The 27,754-nt window shown below is 43.0% G+C and overlaps 1 protein-coding gene and 1 pseudogene across 2 annotated transcripts in view; one reads left to right on the top strand and one right to left on the bottom strand.

The window, feature by feature from the left end:
- C10H12orf56 (chromosome 10 C12orf56 homolog) overlaps positions 1-16,891 on the bottom strand; it is a 115,553-nt gene extending 98,662 nt beyond the window's left edge. For both annotated transcript variants that reach the window (XM_010386922.2, XM_010386923.2), the window contains exon 1: positions 16,444-16,891. In XM_010386922.2, the coding sequence (XP_010385224.2) occupies positions 16,444-16,695 (252 nt within the window). In that variant the 5' untranslated portion in view covers positions 16,696-16,891. The remainder of the gene's footprint in view (positions 1-16,443) is intronic.
- Positions 16,892-24,190: 7,299 nt separating this feature from the next.
- Positions 24,191-24,632, top strand: LOC104680831 (annotated as a pseudogene).
- The last annotated feature ends 3,122 nt before the right edge of the window (positions 24,633-27,754 follow it).

Below are 27,754 nucleotides of genomic sequence, written 5' to 3'. Positions count from 1 at the left end.
ATTTAAATTTGAAAGTATTCCATGGCAATATTTTATTGCAAAGTATGTCTGACTACCTTTTATTTTAACCTAAATCTTCAGCTGTAGGAAATGGTCTGAATTTAATGATCTTGAGGCTTTTAGTAATTTTTTTAGGTTTTGCTTTTCTTTTCCTTGAGACAGAGTCTTGCTCTGTTGTCCAGGCTGGAGTGCAATGGTACGATCTTGGCTCACTGCAACCACTGCTTCCAGGTTCAAGCGATTCTCCTACCTCAGCTTCCTGAGTAGCTGGGATTACAGGCACGTGCCACCATGTCCAGCTAATTTTTGTATTTTTAGTAAGATAGAGTTTCACCACGTTGGCCAGGCTGGTCTCAAACTCTTGACCTCAGGTGATTCGCCCACCTCGGCCTCCCAAAGTGCTGGGATTACAGGCATGAGCCACCATGCCCGGCCTGGCTCTACTAAGTCCCTATTTGAATTTAGATATATTGTAGAAACCTGATCAAGCACATGCTTTTCCCTCCTTTTGGAACACACTAGCCATTTTTCTCTGCCTAGAAACTTCTAATCATTCTCTAAGACTAAGCTTTTTACTTCCTTGATGAAACTGTACCTGTGTCATGCCCTCGACAGAATATGTCACTCTGTCTTCTGGTTTCCTACAATATTCTGCGTATTATATCTGTTTTCACATTTCATTATCATTATCTGCTTATAACTGTTTTCCTTCTTCCTCATTTGCTTGCCTCCTTCCCTAAGTTATGAGTTACTCAAAAACAGGACCGTTTTTTATTCACTTTTATGTTTTTGGTCCCTGGTAATTCAAAACATTGGTGGAATACTCCATATGAAATCTAATATTGAGGCGAAAAGACTGCTCGAGCCCAGGAGTTTGAGACCAGCCTGGGCAATATGGTGAACCCTGTCTCTACAAAAAATATGAAAAATTAGCTGGGCATGGTGGCATGTACTTGTAGTCCTTGCGCAGGCTGAGGTGGGAGGATCGCTTGAGCCCAGGAGGCAGAGGTTGCAGTGAACTGAGATTGTACCACTGCACTCTAGTGTGGGCAACAGAGCAAGACCCTGTCTTAAAAAAAAATAAAGAAAACAAAATCGAATATCCATGTAATGGAAGTGCACAATGTAGAGAAAAGTTTGGAGATCAACTGGGCCACAGTTTTGAAATCAGTGTAAGCAAGACTTAGCAAGTGCTAAATTGTGAGACATCTTTCAGCTTCCATGGTCCTTTCAGGACCCAACTTCTCTGCACAGCACACTCTAACTCTCCAGTCTCCATTAAAGGAAGGAAAGCAAGTAATAAATTATTTGTTGTAATTTAACGAGTTACCTGTTCTGAGAGCATTTCAAAGAACCTAAAAGAAGACCAATGGTAAACCCAAAGGATTGAATCTACTGATAAATTTTTTTAGGGAGCTAAAATGTATTTATATTTTTTTAATCTTCTTGTTCATGTTCTCTCACGAAAATCTACTAACACAGTGGCCAGTATATGGAAACATTCTGAGTAGCTTTTCCCCACATCAAACCGCATTAGCAATTACCTTCACATTGTACATCAGCTTAGTTCTAAGTAGAAACTATTTTTCCATTTGGAACTTGGCAAAGCCTCTCATTGTCATAATTAAAAACCTCATTGCCATCTCCACCAGGTGGTCTTTTTTTCCATTATATTCTACCTGGGCTTTAGTGTATCAATCCCTAAGGAAGTCTGGGTAGAGGAGCTATTTTTAGAATCTATGAATATTGCTGGCATGAATGATCCATCCACAAATTCTCAAAAGAATGACCAGTTTTGAGAAGTAGGCAGTGCCTCATCATAATAGTGAAAAGTATTTCAGTGTTAGGCTTGAAAAATCATTGCCTCAGGGCCTAGATACACAGCCAAGAAAGACTAAAAGTGAAGAAAAAAAATATTTCAAATCCTGGCCCTATGAAAAGGATGCTACATCCCACCTGGGTCTTTTCAGCTACACTGGTCCTTGAACCTCATCAACAACAACAATGACACCAGTCTGGGCTTTGAAGGATGACAACCTTGAATGGAGAGTTGTGGGGTCTCCAAGAATAATATATCACTCACAAATGTATCTACATCATTTTTCACCATATTTATATTTGCAACTGATATTAATTGATCTTACTTTTATCAAAACATTATTTTTTTAAAAAAATTTCCATAGGCCGGGCGCGGTGGCTCACACCTGTAATCCCAGCACTGTGGGAGGCCAAGGAGGGCAGATCATGAGGTCAGGAGATCGAGACCATCCTGGTTAACATGGTGAAACCCCGTCTCTACTAAAAATACAAAAAATTAGCCAGGTGTGGTGGCAGACTCCTGTAGTCCCAGCTACTTGGGAGGCTGAGGCAGGAGAATGGGGTGAACCCGGGAGGCGGAGGTTACAGTGAGCCGAGATCGCGCCACTGTACTCCAGCCTGGGCGACAGAGCAAGACTCTGTCTCAAAAAAAAAATTTTTTTTTCCAACTTTTTTTTCTTTTTTTTCCAAGATGGAGTCTCGCTGTCACCCAAGCTGGAGTGCAGTGGCAAGATCTCAGCTCACTGCAAACTCCGCCTCCCAGATTCCAGTGATTCTCCTGCCTCAGCATCCCGAGTAGCTGGGATTACAGGTGCCCGCCACCATGCCTGGCTAACTTTTTTATTTTTATTAGAGACAGGATTTTACCATGTTGGCCAGACTAGTCTCAAACTCCTGACCTTAGGCAATCTGCCCAACTTGGCCTCCCAAAGTGCTGGGATTACGGGTGTGAGCCACCATACCCAGTCTTTATTTTAATCTTTTAAGTTCAGGGATACATGTGCAGAACGTGCAGGCTTGCTATTAGGTTGGTGCAAACATAATTGTGGTTTTTGCATTGTTGAAATTTGCTGTTCGATATTGGAATACATCCTTAAATAAATGTGGTTATGTTATACATCATTTTAATGCATGTTTCTCACTTTTTTTTTGCTAATGACTTATTACTTGCTGTTTATTTTATATTTATTTTATTATTTATTTATTTATTTAATTTTTTTTTTTTTTTTTTTTGAGAGGGAGTCTCACTCTGGAGTACAGTGGCATGACCATGGCTCACTGCAACCTTCACCTCCCAGGTTCAAGCAATTCTCCTACCTCAGCCTCCCGAGTAGCTGGGAGTACAGGCCCATGCCACCATGCTCAGCTAATTTTGTATTTTTAGTAGAGACAGGGTTTCACCGTGTTGGCCAGGTTGATCTTAAACTCCTGGCCTCAAGTGATTCACCTGCTTCAGCCTCCCAAAGTGCTGGGATTACAGGCATGAGCCACCGTGCCAAGCCCATATTTTATATTTATTTTAGACTATAGAAATGAGGTTAGGGGAAAAGGAAATTATTTTTGTCTTTTTGAGCAATTTTCTTATTCAAGTTCAAAATGGATCATAAAGCAGTGGAGACAACGCGCGACATCAACAATGCATTTGGCCCAGGAACCGCTAACAAGTGTACAGTGCAGTAGTGGTTCAAGAAGTTCTGCAAAGGAGACCAAAGCCTTGAAGATGAGGAGCATGAAGGCTGGCCATTGGAAGCTGACAAAAACAAATTGAGAGCAATCATCGAGGCTGATCCTCTTACAACTACACAAGAAGTTTTGGAAGAACTCAATGTCGACGATTCTATGGTCATTTAGCATCTGAAGCAAATTGGACACGTGAAAAAGCTTGATAAATGCGTGTCTCATGAGCTAAGCGAAAAATTTAAAAATCATCGTTTTGAAGTGTCATCTTCTCTTATTTTACGCAACAACGACGAACAATTTTTTCAATTGGATGTGATGTGTGATGAAAAGTGGATTTTATACTATAATCAGTGACAACCAGCTCAGTGGTAGGACTGAGAATAAGCTCCAAATCACTTCCCAAAGCCAACCTGCACTGAAAAAAAGGTCATGGTCACCTTGTGTGGTGATCTGCTGCCAGTCTGATCTACCACAGCTTTCCGAATCCCAGGAAACCCATTACATCTGAGAAGTATGCTCAGCAAATAGATGAGATGCACCAAAAACTGCAACGCCTGCAGCCGGCATTGGTCAATAGGAAAGGCCCAATTCTTTTCCACAACAATATCTGACTGCACATCACACAACCAACGCTTCAGAAGTTGAAAGAATTGGGCTACGAAGTTCTGCCTCATCCGTTATATTCACCTGACCTCTCACCGACTGACTACCCCTTCTTCAAGCATGTTCACAACTTCTGGCAGGGAAAATGCTTCCACAACCAACAGGATGCAGAAAATGCTTTCCAAGAGTTCATTGAGCCCCAAAGCATGGATTTTTAAGCTAAAGGAATTAACAAACTTATGTCTTGTTGGCAAAAATGTGTTGATTGTAATGGTTACTATCTTAATGAATAAAGATGTGTTTGAGCCTAGTTATAATTATTTAAAACCCACGGTCCGAAACAGCAATTACTTTTGCACCAACTAATACATAGATAAATCTGTGCCATGGTGATTTGCTGCACAGATCATTTCATCACCCAGGTATTAAGCCCAGCATCCACTAGCTATTCTTCCTGATCTTCTCCCTTCTCCCTTCTCCCACCCCCCGCCCTCTGACAGGCCCCAGTGTATGTCATTCCCCGCCATGTGTCCATGTGTTCTCATCATTTAGCTCCCACTTATAAGTGAGAACATGTGGTGTTTAGTTTTCTGTTCCTGCATTAATTTGCTGAGGATAATGGCTTCCGACTCCATCCATGTCTCTGCAAAGGACATGATCTCATTCCTTTTGATGCTTGCATAGTGTTCCACGATGTATATGTACCACATTTTCTTTCTTTCTTTTTTTTTTTCTCTTGAGACAGAGTCTTGCTCTATTGCCCTGGCTAGAGTGCAGCGGCCAGGTATTTCTGCCTCTAGGTCTTTGAGGAATTGCCACACTGTCTTCCACAATGATTGAACTAATTCACACTCCCACCAACATTGTAAAAGGGTTCCTTTTTCTACACAATCTCACCAGCATCTGTTGTTTTTGACTTTTTAATAATCACCATTCTGACTGGTGTGAGATAGTATCTCACTGTGGTTTGGATTTGCATTCTCTAATGATTGGTGATGTTGAACTTTTATTCACATATTTGTTGGCCACATGTATATCTTCTTTTGAGAAGTATCTGTTCATGTCCTTTGCCCACCTTTTATTTTTTTTTTGGAGGAGTCTCGCTATGTCGCCCAGGCTGGAATGCAGTGGTGCAATTTCAGCTCACTGCAACCTCCACTTCCTGGATTCAAATGATTCTCAGCCTTAGCCTCCTGAGTAGCTGGGATTACATGCATGTGCACCACGCCCAGCTAATTTTTTTATTTTTAGTAGAGACGGGGTTTCATCATATTGGCCAGGCTGGTCTTGAACTCCTGACCTCAAGTGATCTGCCCACCTCAGCCTCCCAAAGTGCTAGGATTACAGGCGTGAGCCACTGCACCCGGCCTCTTGGCCCACTTTTTAATACAGATGTTTGTGATTTCTTTGTAAATTTTAAAATATTACTTTCAAAATGCAAAGGAGTACCTCTTATTTCTTGGTTTCCCATATTTTGTGAATAAATCCATATTTATCATATCTGTTATTCTTGCTTTCATAGCCTTGATTCATATTTCTTTTATCAGTTTTTAATTTCAGAGAGAAAAAGACCCCTAAGCTTTCAGCAGTTGATTATCTAGTTTCTGATTTGTTCAGTTCAATTCACCATAAGTATTTTTAAGCTCCTACTACAAAGGCCAACACTGAAACATATAAAATATAAGATGGGTTTCTGTTTTCAAAGGGCTTAAAGTCTTGTGGGAATTCAGGCAACCAAAAAAAAAAAATTTGTTTTATGATCTATTGGGTACTGAAGGAGCTGTAGGCTAGAGATTAAAGCACTGACTTTGGAGCCAGATGATCTAAATTCAAATTCTGATTTTGCCACTTCATAGACAACCTTGGGCAAATTGCTCAAACTCTCTGTAATTTAGGTTTTTTGCCTGTAAAACTGAGCTAAGAATATTATCTGGGTTGTTACGAGGATGAAGTTCCAAGCTAAGCACTTAGAACAGCATCTAAGTGGCATACAGTAAGCACTCAATAAATGTCAACAGCTTGAGAAAGTCATTAAGTACTGCTCACAAATATTACTGTTTTCCTCTCTTCCAGACATGTGGAATGCACACATGGTTGAATCACATTTTCCTGTCCCCTTTTAAGTTAGGCATGGCAATGTGCCTGACTCTGGCTAATAAACTGTGAAAAGTGGCATGTATCAGTTCTAGGTAGAAGCTTAAAAACCAGTACATACATTTACTAAGTTAATTTCTCCCTGTCATGGTGAATAAGCAAACATGTGCTGAGATGGATGAGATGAAGCCTCTGATACTAAGATGTGTGACTAAGTATCCCATATCTTGGGACTTTTTTTTGAGACAGAGTCCTACTGTCTCCCAAGCTGGAGTACAGTGGCACGATCTCAGCTCACTGCAACCACTGCCTCCCAGGTTCAAGAGATTCTCATGCCTCAGCCTCCCAAGTAACTGGGACTACAGGCAAGTGCCAAGACACCCAGCTAATTTTTGTATCTTTTAGTGGAGACGAGGTTTCACCATGTTGGCCAGGCTGGTCTCGAACTCCTGGCCTCAAATGATCTGTCCACCTTGACCTCCCAAAGTGCTGTGATTACAGGCGTGGGCCACCACACCCAGCCCATATCTTGGGACTTTTAAAAATGAACAGAACCTGGCCGAGTGCGGTGTTTACCACTTCCTACTGTCTCCCATAATGAGAGCCTTAAAATGCTATAAAGGAGTCAAAGCAGAAAGCTGGAAAAGAAAAGAAGCATCTATAATATGGCCTCAGCATACATAACTCTTAATACCTGTCAAAACACACGACACAGCTAAACAACCCAGGGATCATCTCACAATATGCACAAAGAAGTGTGAAGAGAGCTAAACACGAGTATCATGAGACCTATAAGTTTTTATCCAGGCTCTGCCACCCACTGCCTGAGTAACCCTGGCCAGTGTGATAAGCGGTCAATTTCTGGGATCCCTCAACACTTGGATATAAGGAAATATGAACTCCTTATCTAAGAGATAAGCTATATGATAGATCTGAGCATTTATTAATTAATTCATTCTTCTAATCAACAAATAGTTATTGATCATCTACTAAGTGTCAGGGAATGTAATGCACAGTGACACAGGGATGAACAAGAGAGGCAAGTTCCTACTCCCATGTAGCTTACATTTACCATGGGAGATAGAGAACAGAAAATTGTTATACAAGTTAATCTTATAAAATGCAAATAGTGATAACTGCTTTGAAACAAATGGATGTAGTAAGTGTGATGGGGGAATGGTACTTTTAGTTTGAGTGGTCAGAGACACATCCTTGTGGAAGTGATGCTGAGTTTGGGCTGAAATATGACTTACACAAAAGAACCAACCCCCTGAGGATCTCGAGTGTTCTAGGTAGAAAGGCAAGTGCAAAGGCCCTGAGGTATAGAAGGGCATAAAGAGTTTGGGGAAGAGTGGTAGGAGATGAGTCAGAGAGACAGCAGGGTTAAATCATGCAGGCTTTTGTAAGCAATAAGGAGTTTGGAGGCTCATGGAGATTTTGAATCAGAAGCATGTTATAATTTAATTTATGATTTATGTTTCAAAGATAATCACAATGTAAACATCCAACAGGTTCACCTTGTCTGCTGTCTAGACAGGGCAAATTTATCAAGACAGGGGAATTGCAATAGAGAATGAGTAATTCGGGCAGAGCCAGCTGTATGGGAGACTAGAGTTTTAATATTACTCAAAACAGTCTCCCTGAGAATTCAGGGATTAGAGTTTTTAAGGATAATTTTGGGATGGGGGCAGTGAGTCAGGAATGTTGACTGGTTGGGTCGGAGACAAAATCATAGGGAGCCAAATCTGTTCTTTTACCCTGAGTCAGTTCCTGGGTGGGGGCCATAAGATCAGACAACTCAGTTTATCCTATCTGGGTGGTGCCCGCCGATCCATCAAGTACAGAGTCTGCAAAATATCTCAAGCACTGACCTTAGGTTTTACAATAGTGATGTTATCTCCTGGAGCAATTTGAGGAGAGTCACAATCTTGTAGCCTCTGGATGCATGTCTCATAAACCATAATTTCTAATCTTGTGGCTAATTTGTTAGTCCTACAATGGCAGTCTAGTTCTTAGGCAAGAAGGGTGTCTGTTTTGGGAAAGGGCTATTATTATCTTTGTTTTAAACTATAAACTAAGTTCCTCCAAAAGTTAGTTCAGCCTATGCCCAGGAATGAACAAGGATAGCTTGGAGGTTAGAAGTAAAATGGAGTCGGTTAGGTCAGATCTCTTTCACTGTCTCAGTTACAATTTTGCAATGGTAGTTCCACCAATTGCTATATGGGAAGGAATGAGTTTGGAGGTAATTTCAAAAGTCTAGTTAAGAAACTGGACAGGTGGCAACAGAAAATAGAGTCAGAAAATTCATGAATATACTTTGGAAAACAAGTCAAAAGAACCAACTGACGAGTTGGATGTGGCAAGTTAAAGACTGAATCAAGGGTAATGGAAGATGATGTCATTTGGTAAAATAGGGAAAACCAAGGAGGAACAGATTTGGGGATGGAAATGAGCAATTGTGTTTTTGAACACATTGAACTTGATATACCTACCAGGCAGAATTTTTAGGAAGAATAAACTCAGCAGGGTGCGGTGGCTCACGCCTGTAATCCCAGCACTTTGGGAGGTTGAGGCGGGTGGATCACCTGAGGTCAGGAGTTCAAGACCAGCCTGGCCAACATGGTGAAACCCCATCTTTACTAAAAAATACAAAAATTAGCCAGGCATGGTGGTGTACTCCTGTAACCTCAGCTACTTGGGAGGCTAAGGCACAAGAATTGCTTGAACCGAGAGGTGGAGGTTGTGGTGAGCCAAGATTGCACCACTACACTCCAGCCTGGGCCACAGAAGGAGACTCTGTCTCAAAAAAAAAAAAAAAAGAATAAATGAGATAACATTTTAAATGTTTAAATTTTTGTTTAATTGCAATTTAATTTGTAAATTATTTGTTTAACTGCATTTTCCTAATACCTAATCAGTACTCAAAAAACAATTATTTTCTTTCCAAATTTGCTAAATTTCCTAAAGCCAGGTGCCCTAATTTGAAAAAGGGACCATATCAATCTTACAGATTTATAGTGTGCCTTAATTGACTTAATATATGTGAATAAAGGTTATTAATAATAACTAATGTACATGTAGGTCTTACCATGTTCTAAGCACTCTTTTAAGTGTATTTAATTAATCGATTGAAGCCAACAACTCTATAAGTATAACTGCCATTATAAAATTATAACTGAAACAGTGAAAGAGATCCGACCTAACCAACTCCATCTGGCTTCTAACTTCCAAGCTATTCTTGTTCATTCCTGGGCATCCATGAAACTAATTTTGGGAGGAGCCTAGTTTATAGTTTAACTTTGAAACTTTGATCTCTGGTCGGGTGCAGTGGCTCACATCTGTAACCCCAGCACTTTGGGAGGCTGAGGTGGGCAGATCACTTGAGTCCAGGAGTTTGAGACCAGCCTGGGAAACATAGCAAAACTCTTGTCTCTACAAAAATTACAAAAAATAGCCGAGCATGGTGGAGTGTGCCTGTAATCCCAGCTACTCAGGAGGCTGAGGTGGGAGGATCACTTGAGCCTGGGAGGTCTAGGTTGCAGTGAGCAGAGATGTCACCAGTACAATCCAGCCTGGGAGACAAAGTCTCAAAAAAAAAAAAAAAAAAAAACCAAGAAAAATCAAATAGTACCTCTTTTGTTTAATTGCATTTTCCAGATTATAAATGAGAGAACCAAATTTATTTATTTATTTATTTATTTATTTATTTATTTATTTTTGAGACAGAGTCTCACTCTGTTGCCCAGGCTGGAGTACAGTGGTGCAATCTCGGCTCACTGCAACCTCCGCCTCCCAGGTTCAAGCAATTCTCCTGCCCCAGCCTCCGAGTAGCTGGGATTACAGACACATGCCATCATGCTCAGCTAATTTTTGTATTTTTTGTAGAAACAGGGTTTCACCATGTTGGCCAGGCTGGTCTTGAACTCCTGACCTCATGATCTGCCCACCTCAGCCTTCCAAAGTGCTGGGATTACAGGCATGAGCCACCGCGCCCGGCCCAACACTTCCATTCCCCCCTTCATAATATAGGTAAATGTGCTGATAAAATGTTTTTAAAAATTGATTAAAAATAGAAGTCCACAACTGTAAATTAACCAAATATGAACTTTGTCCTTTGTTATATGTTTACCCATTCAACTACTACACATTGAGCTGATATTTGCCAGGCCTGGTTTACAAAGATGACTAAGATATTGTGTGGAGACAAAAATGAATCCAGCTAATTGTAAGGCAGTGAGCTGACTGCTATAATAGACAGGTTCACAATGCATGCCTGGAAAAACAGCATTCATCCTTCAAGAGTCCTTCATATTTCTGCAAAGTAATAACAACTAGCATTGATTACTTGTTCCGACCTATTCACTGTGCTAAATGTATCACATGAATGATCTCAACTGATCTTCACAACAACCTTAAGAGGTAGTTCTTATTATTTTCTCCATTTCATAGATGAAGGAACTGAGGCAGAGAGAAGTTAAGTAGTTTTTTTAAGGTTGTGGCAGGACTGGGATTTGAAGACAAGCAATCTGATTTCAGAGCCTGTGATCTTAGGTACTTATACAATTCCACCTCCTGAATCTATTCTGTTTACCTCCCCTTCTTCTTTCCATGCAAAAGCAGAAGACAGTATTTTGTGGTATCATAGCATCCTAGGAATACCTCTATTGGAGATTCTACTGTTTTGGAAGGCAGCTATGCTCACCACTATACCACCAACACTATTCTACTGTTTTGAACTATTATGTTCCAGTGACTGTCTCCTTTAGAAAAGGGCTGTATTATTCTTTTTTAGACTGCATAGCAAGTAGTAGGTGTTCAATAATGTCACCAAGGATAAAACAAGTGATTAAAAATGTGATTATTTCAACCACCTTGAAGGAGCACAAACTGTTCATGGCAAGCAAGCAGGCCAGCCTGTAAAAGATGCATTTGTTCTTGTTCAAGAGGCCTCCTGGAGCCTGGGATACCTAGAAAGCAGATATCAACGGAAGGGTTGGAGGGGAGAGGTGAAAGGACTAGCAGAAAGAGAGGCAAGGACTGCTGAAGTTGACAGATTTTCTTTCCTGTATGTGATGGGATGGATTTGAAGGACAGTTATCTGTAGGAAATTCATAGACTGCTCTGCATTGTTCTCACACTTAAAAATGTAACCAGCTGGGCGCGGTGGCTCACGCCTATAATCCCAGCACTTTGGGAGGTCGAGGCGGACGGATCACCTCAGGTTAGGATTTCAAGATTGGCCTGGCCAACATGGTGAAACCCCATCTCTACTAAAAATACAAAAATTAACCAGGTTTGGTGGTGCGAGCCTGTAATCCCAGCTACTCGGGAGGCTGAGGCAAGAGAATCGCTTGAACTCAGGAGGTGGAAGTTGCAGTGAGCCCAGATCTTGCCACCGCACTCCAGCCTGGGCAACAGAGCGAGACTCCTGCTCAAACAAACAAAAAAAAAAAGAAGTGTCTAACCTTAGAATGGCTTAAGCAATATTTTGATGCACCCAAGAGCAGAACTCTAGAGAATTTTTTTCAAAAGTAACTTTTAAAGAAAATGTCAGCCCTTTATAAAATATCTGCCCAGGTAACTTGGAAACCCTTTCTTTGAGAAAATGAACCACATCTAACACGTATTGAGATTGTCAAGTGCACTTTAAGCTCATTTTTGCTGGAACGGAAATCTCACTTGTACCCTTCTTCAAAACAAACATGTGTACACTCTGATCTAACTTTTTGTTGCTGTTACCTTTAATTTTTTTTTTCCTTTGTGAAGGGAATAGAATTTTATCTGTATTATTTGTAAGGGCTTTTTTCCCCTGAGATAAATGTGACCTATGTCAGGAACTAGAGTTAATCTGGCCTAACATGGAACAAGGAGGGCTGGGGCTCAGAGGTATAAAGGACTTTATTTGTTCCTAAGATCAGTGCTTGAGATATTTTGCAGATGCTGAACCTGATAAATCACCTGGCACCACCCAGATCGATTGACTGGCTCATCTGATCTTGTGGCCCCCACCCAGGAACGGACTCAGTACAAGAGGACAGCTTCCATTCCCGATGATTTCATCTCCTGCCTAACCAATCACCACTCCTGACTCCCTGGCTTCCCCCAGCCAACAAGTTGTCCTTAAAAACTCTGATCCCCAAATGCTCAGGGAGCCTACTTTGAGTAATAATAAAACTCCAGTCTCCTGCACAGTCTGCTCTGCATAAATTACTCTTTCTCTATTGTGATTCCCCTGTCTTGATAAACTGGCTCTGTCTAGGCATCAGGCAAGGTGAATCCACTGGGCAGTTACAACTTTAGAATCCTCCCAAGGTGGGAGAATCATTTGAGGACAGGAGTTCGAGACCAGCCTGGGAAACATGGCAAGACCCCATCTCTACTAAATAAATTAATGTGTTGGCAGGACCTTCTGGAAGCTTTAGAGAAAAATCAATTTCCTTGCCTTTTCTAGCTTCTACAGGCCACCTACATTCCTTGGCTAAGGCCTTCTTCCACCTTCAAAACTAGCAATGGCTAGTCAAGTCTTTCTCGTGCTGCATCAGTTGGCCACTGACTCTTCTTCTGCCCCCCTTCCACTTTTTTTGTAATTTTTAATTTTGATTTTTTTGAAACAGAGTCTCACTCTGTTGCCCAGGCTGGAGTGCAATGGCGCAATCTTGGCTCGCTGCAACTTCCACCTCCAGGGTTCAAGTGATTCTCCCACCTCAGCCTCCCAAGTAGCTGGGCTTACAGGTGTGTGCTACCACACCTGGCTAATTTATACACACACACACACACACACACATATATACATATATATATATTTTTTGAGACGAAGTTTCACTCTCGTTGCACAGGCTGGAGTGCAATGGTGCAATCTCGGCTCACCGCAACCTCCACCTCCCGGGTTCAATCTATTCGCCTGCCTCAGCCTCCCGAGTAGGTGGGCTTACAGGCATGCGCCACCACACTTGGCTAATTTCATATTTTTAGTAGAGACGGGGTTTTTCCATGTTGGTCAGGGTGGTCTCAAACTCCCAACCTCAGGTGATCCGCCCATCTCAGCTTCTCAAAGTGCTGGGATTACAGGAGTGAGCCACCGCACCCGGACAATTTTTATATTTTTAGTAGAGATGGGTCTTCACCATGTTGGCCAGGCTGATCTCAAACTCCTGACCTCAGGTGATCTGTCCACCTGGGCCTCCGAAAGTGCTGGGATTACAGGCGTGATCCACCACTCCCAGCCATAAACACATCTTTAAAAGTGTAAGAGGTCGGACGTTCAGGAGCTTGAGACCAGCCTGGCCAACATGGCGACACCATGTCTCTACTAAAACTACAAAAATTAGCCAGGCATGGTGGTGCACGCCTATAGTCCCAGCTACTTAGGAGGAGGCTGAGGTGGGAGAATTGCTTGAATCTGGGAGGCAGAGGTTTGGTAAGCTGAGATTGTACCACTGCACTCCAGCCTGGGCGACAGAGCAAGACTCTATCTCAAAAAAAAAAAAAAAAAAAAAAGATGTGTTCACATTGAGCCCACCCAGATAATTCAAATTAATTTCCCTATTTTAAGGACAAATGATTAGCAACTTTAATTCCATCTGCAATCTTAATTCTCCTTTTCCATGTAATATAACATATTTACAGGTTCCAGGGATTCAGCATGTGCTTATCTTTGGTGCGTAATTATTCTGCCTATCACAACTTCCAAAGTTGAACTATATTGTGCAAGATGGACATTCAAGCTACCAACAATGTTGAAGGCTTAGATTTGTTCAGGACATTTATAGTCATTACACATTCTTTATGCCTGAAAGGTAAACCTTGTACAGAAAGCACGAATAAATAAATTGGTATCCTTTTTTTTGTAGGATTCTTGGCTCAGGGCCAAAGGAGCTTTACGGTACTTCCTAGATTCTCACAGGTAAAAAACAAAAACAAACAAACAAAAAAATCAAGCCAGGCACAGTGGCTCATGCTTGCAATGTAATGCCAACACTTTGGGAGGCCAAGGTGGGTGGATCGTTTAAGCCCAGCAGCCTGGGCAACATGGCAAAACTCTGTCGCTACAAAAAATACAAAAACTAGCTAGGCATGGTGGCACGTGCCTAGATTCTTAGATTCTCGAGAGAATCTCGAACTCCTTACCTCAGGTGATCCACCTGCCTCGGCCTCCCAAAGAGCTGGGATTACAGGTGTGAGCCACCACACCTGGCCCCTTTTAAAGTTTTTTGTTTGTTTAGAGACAGTCTAGTTCTGTCACCCAGGTTGAAGTGCAGTGGTGAGATCATGGCTTAATGCAGCCTCCAACTCCTTAACTCAAAGTATCCTCCCACTTCAGCCTATGAAGTAGCTTGTACAACTGGCATGCACCACCATACACAGCTATTCATTTTTATTTTTGTAGAGACAAGGTCTCGCTAGGCTGCCCAAGTCTCCAACTCCTAGGCTCATGTGATCCCCCTACCTTGGCCTCCCAAAATGCTAGGATTACAGGCATGAGCTACCTTGCCCAGTCTAAAGTTTAAAAAAACATTTAGTAAAGGAAATTTAAATTAAAAAAAAAATTAGTTCGAGGCCAGGTGCGGTGGCTCATGTCTGTAGTGAATCACTTGAGCAACACTGCAAGATCCTGTCTCTACAAAAATTTTTTTAAAAATTAGCCGGCTGTGATGGCATGAGCCTGTAGTCCCAGCTACTTGGGAGGCTGAAGTGGGAGGATGGCTTGAGCCCTGGAGGTTGAGGTGGCAGTGAGCCGTGATGGTGCCACTGCACTCCAGCCTGGATGACAGAGTGAGACTGTCTCCAAAAAAACTGTTTTAGTTCAAGAGAATGGAAACAATGGTAGCGAGGAAAAGCAATGTTGTACCCCGAACTTTTCCTCAATAAAGAAGAACACAAATTGGCACAGTTATATTAGTTCACAAAGGTATTCCGAGTAGAAAAAAAAATCTTTTTTTTCATTTAATTTTATTCTTTTCTAACAGACTCGTTCAAAAGAAGCCATGACTCTCTCAGCAAAACAGCTCCATCAAGCGTCTCGCCAACCTCTCCCTTGAGGCTCAGCCAAGGGAATGAAAAAACGAGGCTAGACACCTGCCCCCAAGGAAACCGAGAACACACCTGGAGAGCAGCTCAGACAAAGGGAGCCAGGCGGGGAAAACAGTAATTGGAGAGGAGACCGTGCTTCCAGTCTGTTGCTGGTTTACAAGGTAAATCTATTCCTGGAGGAAAGGGGTACAGGAGCAGGACGCGAAAACCCGGGACAGGCTGTGGCAGGCCCCGACGTCTTTCAGGCCCAGCTCCTAGCGTCCACGCCCCTCCTTCCAAGACGTTTCCCAGCAGGCCCTGCGCCCAGTTTGGATCAAGTGAGCCGCCTGAGTTTGCCAAGCGTCCGGTGCTCATCTCATTAACGCATCTGCTTATTCATGTATTCATTCTTTGTGGGGGGAGGGAGTGGAAGGAACGGCGTCTCACTCATTCTGTTGCTCAGGCTGGAGTGCGGGTGGCTCGATCTCGGCTCGCTGCAACCTCCACCTCCCAGGTTCAAGCGATTCTTGTGCCTCAGCCCAGCCAAGTAGTTGGGATTACAGGTGCACACCACCACGCCCGGGTAATTTTTGTATTTTTGGTAGAGACGGCGTTTCACCATGTTGGTCAGGCTGGTCTCGAACCCCTGACCTCCGGTGATCCATCCACCTTGGCCTCCCAAAGTGTAAGGATTACAGGCGTGAGCCACGGCTCCCGGCCTTATGCATTTATTCTTATTGAGCACCTAACATGCTGTAAGCATCGGGGGCAAAAAAGTAAATGAGACATAACAGCACTTAACACACAGCATTTATTTGCACGGGTGTTGGCTTTCTAGCCCTCCAGCAACTGCTTCTAGGTAGGGGCCCTCTTTCGTTTTTGCATCCTCCGAGTCTAGCACAGTGCCTGGCACTGACTAGGTGATTTGTTAACAAAGGAACGACTTTAAAACGTATTTTTTATAGGGAGTTCGGTTTTCAAACCTGTAGCCCTAGGCGGGGTAGGGGAGGCGGGAGAATGGGTGGACAGCCAGATACAAGGAGAATGGGGAACGTGTTTGTATTAGGAGTGCTCACAGCAATCCACAGCTTCCCTGTGTTCCTCGTTCTCAAATAATAGTAGGGGAGTCGAGGGCGGGGTGGGGCAGCCCTCCCCGCGCGCAGGAGAGCTGGGTTTGGGAGTCTCAGCCGGGGGTTCTCACTGCGCTCCGGAGCCCGCCTGCCCACCAGCGCCGCTCACCAGGTCAATGGCCACGACGTCCCGCAGAGCCACTACGCGCCGGATGGACTTGGGCGGGTTCTCGGTTAGGTAGATGAGCCGGTCGCTTAGCACCACGTATTTGAGGGTGTGGTTCTCCGAGTTGGACACCACGATGCATGGCTCATAGGCGCGGACCGCGTCGTAGAACTCCGGCGGCAGATGCCGCCGCAGAAACACATCCAGGCGGCTGTTAGTGCGCCCGGGGAAGCCGGACGGCAAGGGGCTGGCCATGCGCGGCGCCCGCAGCGGGGCCGAGTGCTGGAACTCGAGGCCCTCAGCTCACCCTCTGTCCCCTCCCCCGCGCTGGAACCTGCGCGCCACAAAGCCGCCGGCCCCGCGTCGCCTCCTCTCCCAGGCGTGGGGACCCGGGCCGCAACTGTAGGAATCGACGCCAGGTCGGCTTCCCTGGAGCGCCCTCCCCAGCCCTGTCCAGCCTCCCGATCTTTGACCTAACCTCAGACGGCGATGGGCGGGGCAAGACGTTGCTCCTTTAGGCCCGGGTTGATGGGCACCTCTGGCTAAACACCATGAAGTCCCCTGCCACCGAAGGGCGGTGGATTTTTAGGGTCTCTCCCGCCCGCCCCTCATGCCAGCCCCCACCACTGCCTACTCTGTTGCGGATCACACCATCTCATACAAACTTTATTGGTATTGGAAGCCAGTTTCAATCTGGTTTCCTGTTAGAAACTTGAAAGAGTTTAATTTACCGATTTATTTTTAACCCTAGAAACCTATTATTACCAATCACATAGATTTAGCTTTTGGTTATGACATGGCCTGGCACAGCCTTCTGATATTGTTGGAGTGTAAACATAGGTCTTCTTTATCCAACCAGTGAGAAAGGGTTTTTTTTTTTTTTTTTTTTTTTTTATACTTTAAGTTCTAGGGTACATGTGCATAACGTGCAGGTTTGTTACATATGTATATTTGTGCCATGTTGGTGTGCTGCCCCCATCAACTTGTCAGCACCCATCAATTCATCATTTATATCATGTATAACTCCCCAGTGCAATCCCTCCCCCCTCCCCCCTCCCCATGATAGGCCCCAGTGTGTGATGTTCCCCTTCCCGAGTCCAAGTGATCTCATTGTTCAGTTCCCACCTATGAGTGAGAACATGCGGTGTTTGGTTTTCTCTTCTTGTGATAGTTTGCTAAGAATGATGGTTTCCAGCTGCATCCATGTCCCTACAAAGGACGCAAACTCATCCTTTTTTATGGCTGCATAGTATTCCATGGTGTATATGTGCCACATTTTCTTAATCCAGAACAAGAAATGGGGAAAGGATTCCCTATTTAATAAATGGTGCTGGGAAAATTGGCTAGCCATAAGTAGAAAGCTGAAACTGGATCCTTTCCTTACCCCTTATACGAACATTAATTCAAGATGGATTAGAGACTTAAATGTTAGACCTAATACCATAAAAACCCTAGAAGAAAATCTAGGTAGTACCATTCAGGACATAGGCATGGGCAAGGACTTCATGTCTAAAACACCAAAACAGCAAAAGCCAAAATTGACAAATGGGATCTAATTAAACTAAAGAGCTTTTGCACAGCAAAAGAAACTACCATCAGAGTGAACAGGCAACCTACAGAATGGGAGAAAATTTTTGCAACCTACTCATCTGACAAAGGGCTAATATCCAGAATCTACAAAGAACTCAAACAAATATACGAGAAAAAAACAAACAACCCCATCAAAAAGTGGGCAAAGGATATGAACAGACATTTCTCAAAAGAAGACATTCATACAGCCAACAGACACATGAAAAAAATGCTCATCATCACTCGCCATCAGAGAAATGCAAATCAAAACCACAATGAGATACCATCTCACACCAGTTAGAATGGCAATCATTAAGAAGTCAGGAAACAACAGTTGTTGGAGAGGATGTGGAGAAATAGGAACACTTTTACACTGTTGGTGGGATTGTAAACTAGTTCAACCATTATGGAAAACAGTATGGCAATTCCTCAAGGATCTAGAACTAGATGTACCATATGACCCAGCCATCCCACTACTGGGTATATACCCAAAGGATTATAAATTAGTCTACTACAAAGACACATGCACACGTATGTTTATTGCGGCACTATTCACAATAGCAAAGACTTGGAATCAACCCAAATGTCCATCTGTGACAGACTGGATTAAGAAAATGTGTTTTTTTGTTTTTTAGACGGAGTTTTGCTCTTGTTGCCCAGGCTGGAGTGCAATGGCGCGATCTCGGCTCACCACAACCTCCGCCTCCCGGGTTCAAGCGATTCTCCTACCTCAGCCCCCCGAGTAGCTGGAATTACAGGCATGCGCCACCACGCCCAGCTAATTTTGTATATTTTAGTAGAGACGGGGTTTCTCCATGTTGGTCAGGCTGGTCACCAACACTTGACCTCAGGTAATCCGCCCACCTCAGCCTCCGAAAGTGCTGGGATTACAGGCATAAGTGACCTCGCCCAGCCTTTGAGAAAGGGATTCTTAACATGAATTGATGTGAGCACACCCAAACCTACCTAAGGAATATGGTTTTGTTTCCAATGCCCAGGGCAATCTATGCAGGAAGAATGAATGGGTGAAGCTGGCATCTTGAAAAGTTGAAGCTGATAGACTGAAGAATGCTGATTACATAGCCCTGAGGCTGCAGAGAAGTAAGTATTCCTTAGTTTTTACAGGCCAAGAATAATTTATTAATTAGGTTAGAGAGATGAGAAGGGCACAACAGAAATGCTCTAGGTCAGAAGTTCCATTTTTTATTTTGAATCCTAGAAAAGTAATTCTCTTCCCCTCCCCTTGACCCAAAAACCTGATAATGAAACCATATCATTCACTGCTGTGGCTGCCAGCAACCCTGAATCAAATTTGATATTCTTTATATTCTCCCTTTCTACATATTTTATTATTGTATACTGTATGTTATAAGCAACTTCAAATCCCTTGTGGAAAGAAGGTATAAATATATTACAATCTGGCCGGGTGCAGTGTCTCACGCCTGTAATCCCAGCACTTTGGGAGGCTGACGTGGGCGGATCACAAGGTCAGGAGATCGAGACCATCCTGGCTAACATGGTGAAACCCCGTCTTTACTAAAAATACAAAAAATTAGCCGGGCGTGGTGGCGGGCGCCTGTAGTCCCAGCTACTCGGGAGGCTGAGGCAGGAGAATGGCGTGAACCCGGGAGGCGGAGCTTGTAGTGAGCCGAGATCTTGCCACTGCACTCCAGCCTGGGCGACAGAGCGAGACTCCGTCTCAAAAAAAAAAAAAAAAAAAAATATATATATATATATATATATATATATTACAATCTATAAACAGATATTGTAGACTACACTGGTACAAAGGGAAAGAGAAATGTTTGAATCTGGCTAAACTTTTTTTTTTTTTTTTAGACAGTCTTGCTGTGTCACCCAGGCTGGCGTGCAGTGGCATGGTATCGGCTCACTGCAGCCTCTGCCTCCTGGGTTCAAGTCATTCTCCTGCCACAGCCTCCCAAGTAGCTTGGACTACAGGTGTGTACCACCATGCCCAGCTAATTTTTTTTCTGTGTGTATTTTTAGTAGAGACGGGATTTCACCATGTTGGCCATGGCTTGTCTCCTGACCTCAAGTGATCTGCCTGCCTCGACCTCCCAAAGTGCTGGGAATACAGGCATGAGACACCGCCATGTCAGCGTCTGGCTAGACTTAAGTCTAAGATCACATTAAGGGACTCAAGTGAGTAAAGAGAAGTGCCACCTGCTGGCAAAATCTTAAATGACCTAGTAGTTAAAGTTTGCTTAGGATCTCATTACACATCTGAGCCTTCCTAACTTCATAACTGGATGAAAAATGAATGAACTACACCATTTCTAGCAACCTTTATTGACAAAAGACGCCACATGGCTATTTCCTCCAAAATAAAGACTACTCATTATCTAAACCACTCTAAATAGAGTTTGTTGCTTCAAACCAACAGAAAGGCAAAGGCCCTTCACCTCTGCTGAATAGCCACACCTCACAAAAGCAGTTGAAAGGCAAATGACTACAACATCAGAGGTGGAAAGTGAGGCCATGTAAGGGAAACGCCTTACCTTAGTCTGCTATTTTGTGTCTCTCAGGCTTCCTAGTTCATACCCACTTCCCAAGACTAAAACAGAATGACTAGACCAGGACCAAAAAAGACAGCATACTTGATCTATCTGCCAAGAAGCCCATCTTGAATAAGCTTTTGGTGACAAGTGCACTAAGCTTAGCAAACATTAAAATGAAGCACAGGCTGGCTGTGGTGGCTCATGCCTCTCATCCCAGCACTTTGGGAGGCCGAGGCGGGTGAATCAGTTGAGGTCAAGAGTATGAGACCAACCTGGCCAACATGGTGAAACCCCATCTCTACTAAAATTACAAAAAATTAGTTGGGTGTGGTGACACATGCCTGTAATCCTGGCTACTCGGGAGGCTGAGGCAAGAGAATTGCTTGAACCCAGGAGGTAGAGGTTGCGGTGAGCTGAGATTGCCCTACTGCACTCTGGCCTGGGCGACAGAGCAAGACTCTGTATCAAAAATTTAAATAAATAAATAAATAAATAAATAAAATGAAGCACAGAAAGAAGGGAATTTGACTAGGAGATTGGTGGTTAAGCTGACACTTCAGTTAAACTTTTAACTTTGTGGCACACAGAGAAGGCAATACAATGGTTTCCAGGCACTGTACGGCAGTGTTGCCAAGGTAACAGCAAAATTTATATTGCAGGAAAAGGATTTAAATATATAGGAAAGATCACCAGATTTGGAGTCAGGAGAACTAGATTAGGGCACTAACTCTGTTATCTATCAGACTTTTGGAAAGTCAGTCACAACCTTTCCAAGCCTCAGTTTCCTCATCTGTAAAATGTGAGGATCAATGTGATGAATTATGAACTCTATGAGCACTATAGACATATGAAACATTCACATTCCCTTATCTTTTGGTAAGCTTTACATCAATCCACTGCCCACAGGCCACATGCAGCCCAGGAAGGCTTTAAATGTGGCCCAACACAAATTCATAAACGTCTTAAAACATTATGAGTTTTTTTGTGATTTTTTTTTTTTAGCTCATCAGCTATCATTAGTGTTAGTATATTTTATATGTGGCCCAAGACAATTCTTCTTGCAGTGCGGCCCAGGGAAGCCAAAAGCCTAGATACCCCTGTTTTACATGGTTAACCAAATGCACCAAAGATAGGTACTCACTCCTTATCTTGTAAGTTCATCCAAACTCAAGAAACATTTGGCAAAGGAACTCCTGCAATCAATAACTTAATAGATGTTTCTTGATAAAATTATCAAAAGGAATGAGACATTACTTACCTGGACTAATCCTCAAAGGCAATCTCCTTGAATTTCATCAGAACAGTGGTCTTAGGTCCAGGGATGGTCAATTCAAATAATTCGAAAGGACAGTAGTTATGAGCATAGAACTGTAGAGCCAGATGACCTGGGTTCAAATTCCAGCTCTCCTATTCAGTAGCTGAATGACCTATGCCTCAGTTTTCCCATCTATGAAATGGGGATAATAGTACCAACCCCCAAAGGGTTATTACAAGGATTTAAAAAGTTTCAAAAGTACCTAGAACAGGAACCTGGACTGGAATAAATACTATACAAGTGTTTAAAGTATAAGTTCACTGGGCAAGGTCGCTCACACCTGTAATTCCAACATTTTGGGAGGCCCAGGTGGGCAGATCACATGAGGTCAGGAGTTCGAGACCAGCCTGGACAGCATGGTGAAACCCCGTCTCTGGGAAAAAATACAAAAATTAGCCCGTGTGGTGGCGGGTGCTTGTAGTCCCAGCTACTTGGGAGGCTAAGGCAGGAGAATCACTTGAACCCAGGAGGCAGAGGTTGCAGTGAGCTGAGATGGCACCACTGCACTCCAGCCTGGGCAACAGAGTGACTCTGTCTTAATAAATAAATAAATAAATAATAAGTTCAACAAGTACGTGATTTCTTGTCACATATATGGTCATTCTGTTCCTTATCTACAAGGTAATATTAAATTCCTCTTATTGGATACAAGTCTAACTTTCTGAGATTGACCCAAGGCAAATTTTACCTTTTTTGGATCACATTTTTAGTGAAGTGACCAGAAGGTTAGGCCATGAGAACCATGTAAGGATTCCACACTAGAAGTACCCTTCAGTGGTTCTAGGGACCCCAAGTGTTCCCATTCCCCCAACTTGAAACTAAAGACAGACAGTACACACAGTAAGATATTTAGAATATGTGGCATATAAATAGAACCTGACCTTTTTTTTTTTTTTTTTTTTCTTGAGAAGGAGTTTCGCTCTATCACCCAGGCTGGAGTGCAGTGGCACAATCTCGGTTCACTGCAACCTCCACCTCCCGGGTTCAAGCAATTCTCCTGCCTCAGCCTCCTCAGTAGCTGGGATTACAGGCACCCACCACCACACCCGGCTAACTTTTGTATTTTTAGTAGAGATGGGGTTTCACCATGTTGGTCACGCTGGTCTCGAACTCCTGACCTCGTGATCCGCCCACCTCGGCCTCCCAAAGTGCTGGGATTACAGGCGTGAGCCACCATGCCTGGCCTAGAACCTGACTTTTTTTTTTTTTTTTTTTTGAGACAGAATTTCACTCTTGTTGCCCAGGCTGGAGTGCAATGGTGCGATCTGGGCTCACTGCAACCTCTGGCTCACTGCAACCTCCGCCTCCCAAGTTCAAGCAATTCTCCTGCCTCAGCCGCACAAGTAGCTGGGATTACAAGCGTGCACCACCACACCTGGCTAATTTTTGTATTTTTAGTAGAGATGGGGCTTCTCCATGTTGGTCAGGCTGTTCTCAAACTCCCCACCTCAGGTGATCCACCTGCTTTGGCTTCCCAAAGTGCTGGGATTACAGGCGTGAGCCACCGCACCCAGCCCTGTACTTATTATTAGTGGATACTGATCATTTAAATATCTACTATTAGTAATCAGATGACATACAAAGGAAAGATGTCATTGTTATAAAAACCAGACAAACGATTTGGATTCATGTTTTCTTTCACTGAATAATACTCCAATGCTCTATTCTGCCTCTCAGGCTTCCTGCTGCACATGTACTTCCTGTAAGAGGAATTAATGGTTGGAGTAGGACCAATAAAGGCAGCATTCCTGACCTGTTTTCCAACTTCTTTCTCTGCCAAGAAGCCCATTATGCATAAGCTTTTGGTGACAATGGCGTTCAGTTTAAAGACCATTGAGATAAAACACACAGAGAATCTGACACAGAACTCAGTGGCTATCAGCTCATAATTATTATGTTCTTTTTGGTTCAACTCAATACATTTCACAGATATTTACTGAGAAATATTTATTACCCATAAACAGAATCAAGATAACACTTACTTTCAATCTTTAAAAATTGTCTAGTTTTGGCCGGGAGTGGTGGCTCATGCCTGTAATCTTAATACCTTGGGAGGCCAAGGCAGGTGGATCACGAGGTCAAGAGATCGAGACCATCCTGGCCAACATGGTGAAACTCCGTCTCTACTAAAAATACAAAAATTAGCTGGGCGTGGTGGCGCGCACCTGTAGTCCCTGCTACTCAGGAGGCCGAGGCAGGAGATCTGCTTGAACCGGAAGGCGGAGGTTGCAGTGAGCCAAGATCGCACCACTACCACTGCACTCCGGCCTGGTGACAGAGCAAAACTCTACCTCAAAATAATAATAATAATAATAATTGTCTAGTTTTTTCTCAGGCAGCCAAGAAGATGGTGGACATTGATACTGAGCATGCCTATCACAAGCAGCTGACCATTGTTCAAAGCAAGAAGAGGATCCTGCTAAAGGAAACTGGCAAGCTAGGCTTCAGGAGGTCCAAAGAGACTATTGAGGGCACCTACATTGACAAGGAATCCCTGTTCACTGGTAACATCTCCACTGAGGGCAGATCCTGTCTGGCATGGTGACCAAGATGAAGATGCAGAGGACCACTGTCATCCACAGAGACTATCTCTACTACATCTGCAAGTACAATTGCTTTGAGAAGTACCACAAGAACATGTCCATGCACCTGTTCCCCTGCTTCAGGATGTCCAGATCAGCGACACTGTCATGCTGGATAAGTGCTGGTCCCTGAGCAAGACAGTGAACTTCAATGTGCTCAAGGTCACCAAGGCCGCAGACATCAAGAAGCAATTCCATAAGTTCTGAGGCTGAATGTCTGCCAGCTCCCTGAAATGAAATAAAGTTATTTTATCATTCATACACACAAAATATGACTAATAGGTAAGATAACCACACAAACTTAATACACAACAAAAACATATTAAAACATATTAATGCAATTAAGAGATTTCAAAAAAAAAAAAAAAAACAAGCAAGCTGTGTCAAAGATATGATCAAGCACAAGCCTGGTTGAGGAAATCTGGAAAGACTTCATGAGGGAGGTAACATTCGATAAATGGTCAAAGAGTGAATGAAACAATTTCTTTTTTTTCCTTTTATTTTAGGCAGTTTTTAAATTTTTTGGCCAGTTGTAGTGGCTAACACCTGTAATCCCAACACTTTGGGAGGCTGAGGCAGGTGGATAGCTTGAGCTCAGGAGTTCAAGACCAGCCTGGGCAACATAGTGAGACTCCACCTTTACTAAAAATACAAAAAAGTTAGCTGGACATGGTGGTGCCCACCTGTAGTCCCAGCTATTCCACAGGCTGAGGAGGGAGTATTGCTTGAACCCAGGAGGCAGACGTTGCAACGAGCCAAGATTGAACCACTGCACTCCACCTTGGGTGACAAAGCAAGACCCTGTCTCAAAAAAAAAAAATTTTTTTTTAATTTTTTAATTTTTCTGATTATCAAAGTAGTATATGATCACTGTACAGAATTTTTTTCTTTTTCTTTTTTTTGGAGACAGAGTCTCCCTCTATCACTCAGACTGGAGTGCAGTGGCATGATCTCGGCTCTCTGCAACCTCTGCCTCTTGGGTCCCAGCAATTCTCTGTCTCAGCCTCCCGAGTTAGCTAGGATTACAGGCACCTGCTACCACGTGCAGCTAATTTTTGTATTTTTAGTAGTGATGGGGTTTCACCATCTTGGCCAGGCTTGTCTTGAACTCCTGACCTCGTGATCCACCTGCCTCAACCTCCCAAAGTGCTGGGATTACAGGCATGAGCCACCATGCCCAGCTGAGAATTTTTTTAAATCCAAAAACTTATAGAAATGTCTGAAAGCCCACGATCAAGGTGCTGGCAGATCCAGTGTCTTGTGAGGGCCTAATTTCCGGTTTGAAGATGGCTGGCTGTCTTCTCCTTGTATCCTCACATGGTGGAAAGAGAGCTCTCTAGCTCCTCTTACAAGGGGACTAATCCTATTCATGAGGGCTCCACTCTCATGACCTGATTAGTTTTCAAAGGCCTCACCTCCAGATACCATACAGTGAGTTAGGGTTTCAACGTATACATTTTGAGGAGACACAAACATTTAATCCATTGCAGACATGTTAGAGTTGAGGTGCTGGTGAGACACGCAGGTATCTGTGAATGCAAGTTGGCAGTACAGAATATTAGGACCAGAAGTACAGAACTGGAGATCATCTTCATGGAATTGAGTGTTGAAACTGCAGAAATAGATAATTACTAAGGGACAAAGAGGAATGGTCAAAAAAGTAAAAGGAGTTTAAGAATAATATAGGGTCAGAAGTCAAAAGAGAAGAGAATTCTGAAGAGGAAGGAAATAGTCAATAGAGAAGTCGAAAGAAAAGAATAAATGAATAAAAATGGTCCCATGACTGGAAAATTTGTAGGAGTTTTAGTTGAGTGACTTGGGAGTGAAAAAACAGATTACAAAAAGTGAAGGAAAGGAAGAGTACGTACAGGAAACAAATGTGGTGTACTGGAGGCAAGAAATCTTGAATCAAGAGTCCAAGGTTCTAGTCTACCATTTATCAGTTATGTAACTTGGGATACATTCCTTAAAATAGATCTACCTTAGTTTCCTCATCTGTAAATTTAAAATGGCGATGATGATACCTGCTCCATCCCTACAATGTTAGACGAATAAATTAGAAGATACATGGAGGCACGGTGAAAACCATACTGGAACACCACATACAAATATTATCTATCATAATTCTTTCAAGTACTTCAGCAATTGAAAGAAAAGGGAGACATGGGACAGGTACAAATAAGGTTTTGTCATTGGAAGAAAGGGCCTTCTGAGCATATTTATAGGAAGAACAGACTTAGTACTATAGTTCTACACTGTCATCAATCCTAATGGACCTTCATCTGAGAGACAGGTTAGTGGCACACACTCTAGAGTCAGACTATGTATGTTTCAATCCCAGCTCTTTTTTTTAAATTTTTTTCTTTGTATTTCAATGACTACAAATGAATCCCATTCAGCTACTTAACTTCTATGCACTCCAGTTTCCTTGTCTATAAAATGGGGATAATAATAGTATCTGCCTCCATAGAGTTGTTGTGAGGATTGATGTATAAACACTTAAAACTGTGTTTTACGGCTAGGTGCGGTGGCTCATGCCTGTAATCCCAGCACTTTAGGAGGCCAAGGCTGGCGGATCACTTGAGGTCAGGAGTTCGAGACCAGCCTGACCAACATAGAGAAACCCCGTCTTTACTAAAAATACAAAATTGGCCAGGTGTGGTGGCACATCCCTGTAGTCCCAGCTACTCGGGAGGTTGAGGCAGGAGAATTGCTTGAACCTGGGAGGCAGAGGTTGCGATGAGCCGAGATGGTGCCATTGCCCTCCAGCCTGGGCAACAAGAGCAAAACTCTGTCTCAAACAAACAAACAAAAACTGTGTTTGGTACACATGCTCAAAAATGTTGGCAATTAATACATAAAAGTATTGTCATATGCAAGCATACATGCTTTATGTTAAAATTGAAACTACCATTACAAAATTATAACCAAGACAGTGAAAGAGATCTGATCTAACCAACTCCATTTTGCTTCTAAACTCCAAGCTGTCCTTGTTCATTCCTGGGCATAGGCTGAACTAACTTTGGGAGGAACTTAGAGTTTATAGCTTAAAACAAAGACAATAACAGCCTTTGTAGGACTAACAAATTAGCCATAAGATTAGAAATTATTGTTTAGGAGTCATGGGGCTGGAGGCTACAAGATTCTGATCCTCCCCAAATTGTTCCTAGGGATAACATCGCTATTGTAAAACCTAGGATCAGTGCTTGAGATATTTTGCAGACCCCTGTACTTGATAGATCAGCTGGCACCACCCAGATCAATAAACTGGGTGATCTGATTTGTGGCCGTCACCCAGGAACTGACTCAGTGTGCAGGAGGACAGCTTC

The sequence above is a fragment of the Rhinopithecus roxellana genome, chromosome 10 (assembly GCF_007565055.1).
Source record: "Rhinopithecus roxellana isolate Shanxi Qingling chromosome 10, ASM756505v1, whole genome shotgun sequence".
Taxonomy (NCBI): domain Eukaryota; kingdom Metazoa; phylum Chordata; class Mammalia; order Primates; family Cercopithecidae; genus Rhinopithecus; species Rhinopithecus roxellana.
Note: the sequence above shows the minus strand (reverse complement) of the source record. Positions and strands in the feature narration are given on the sequence as shown.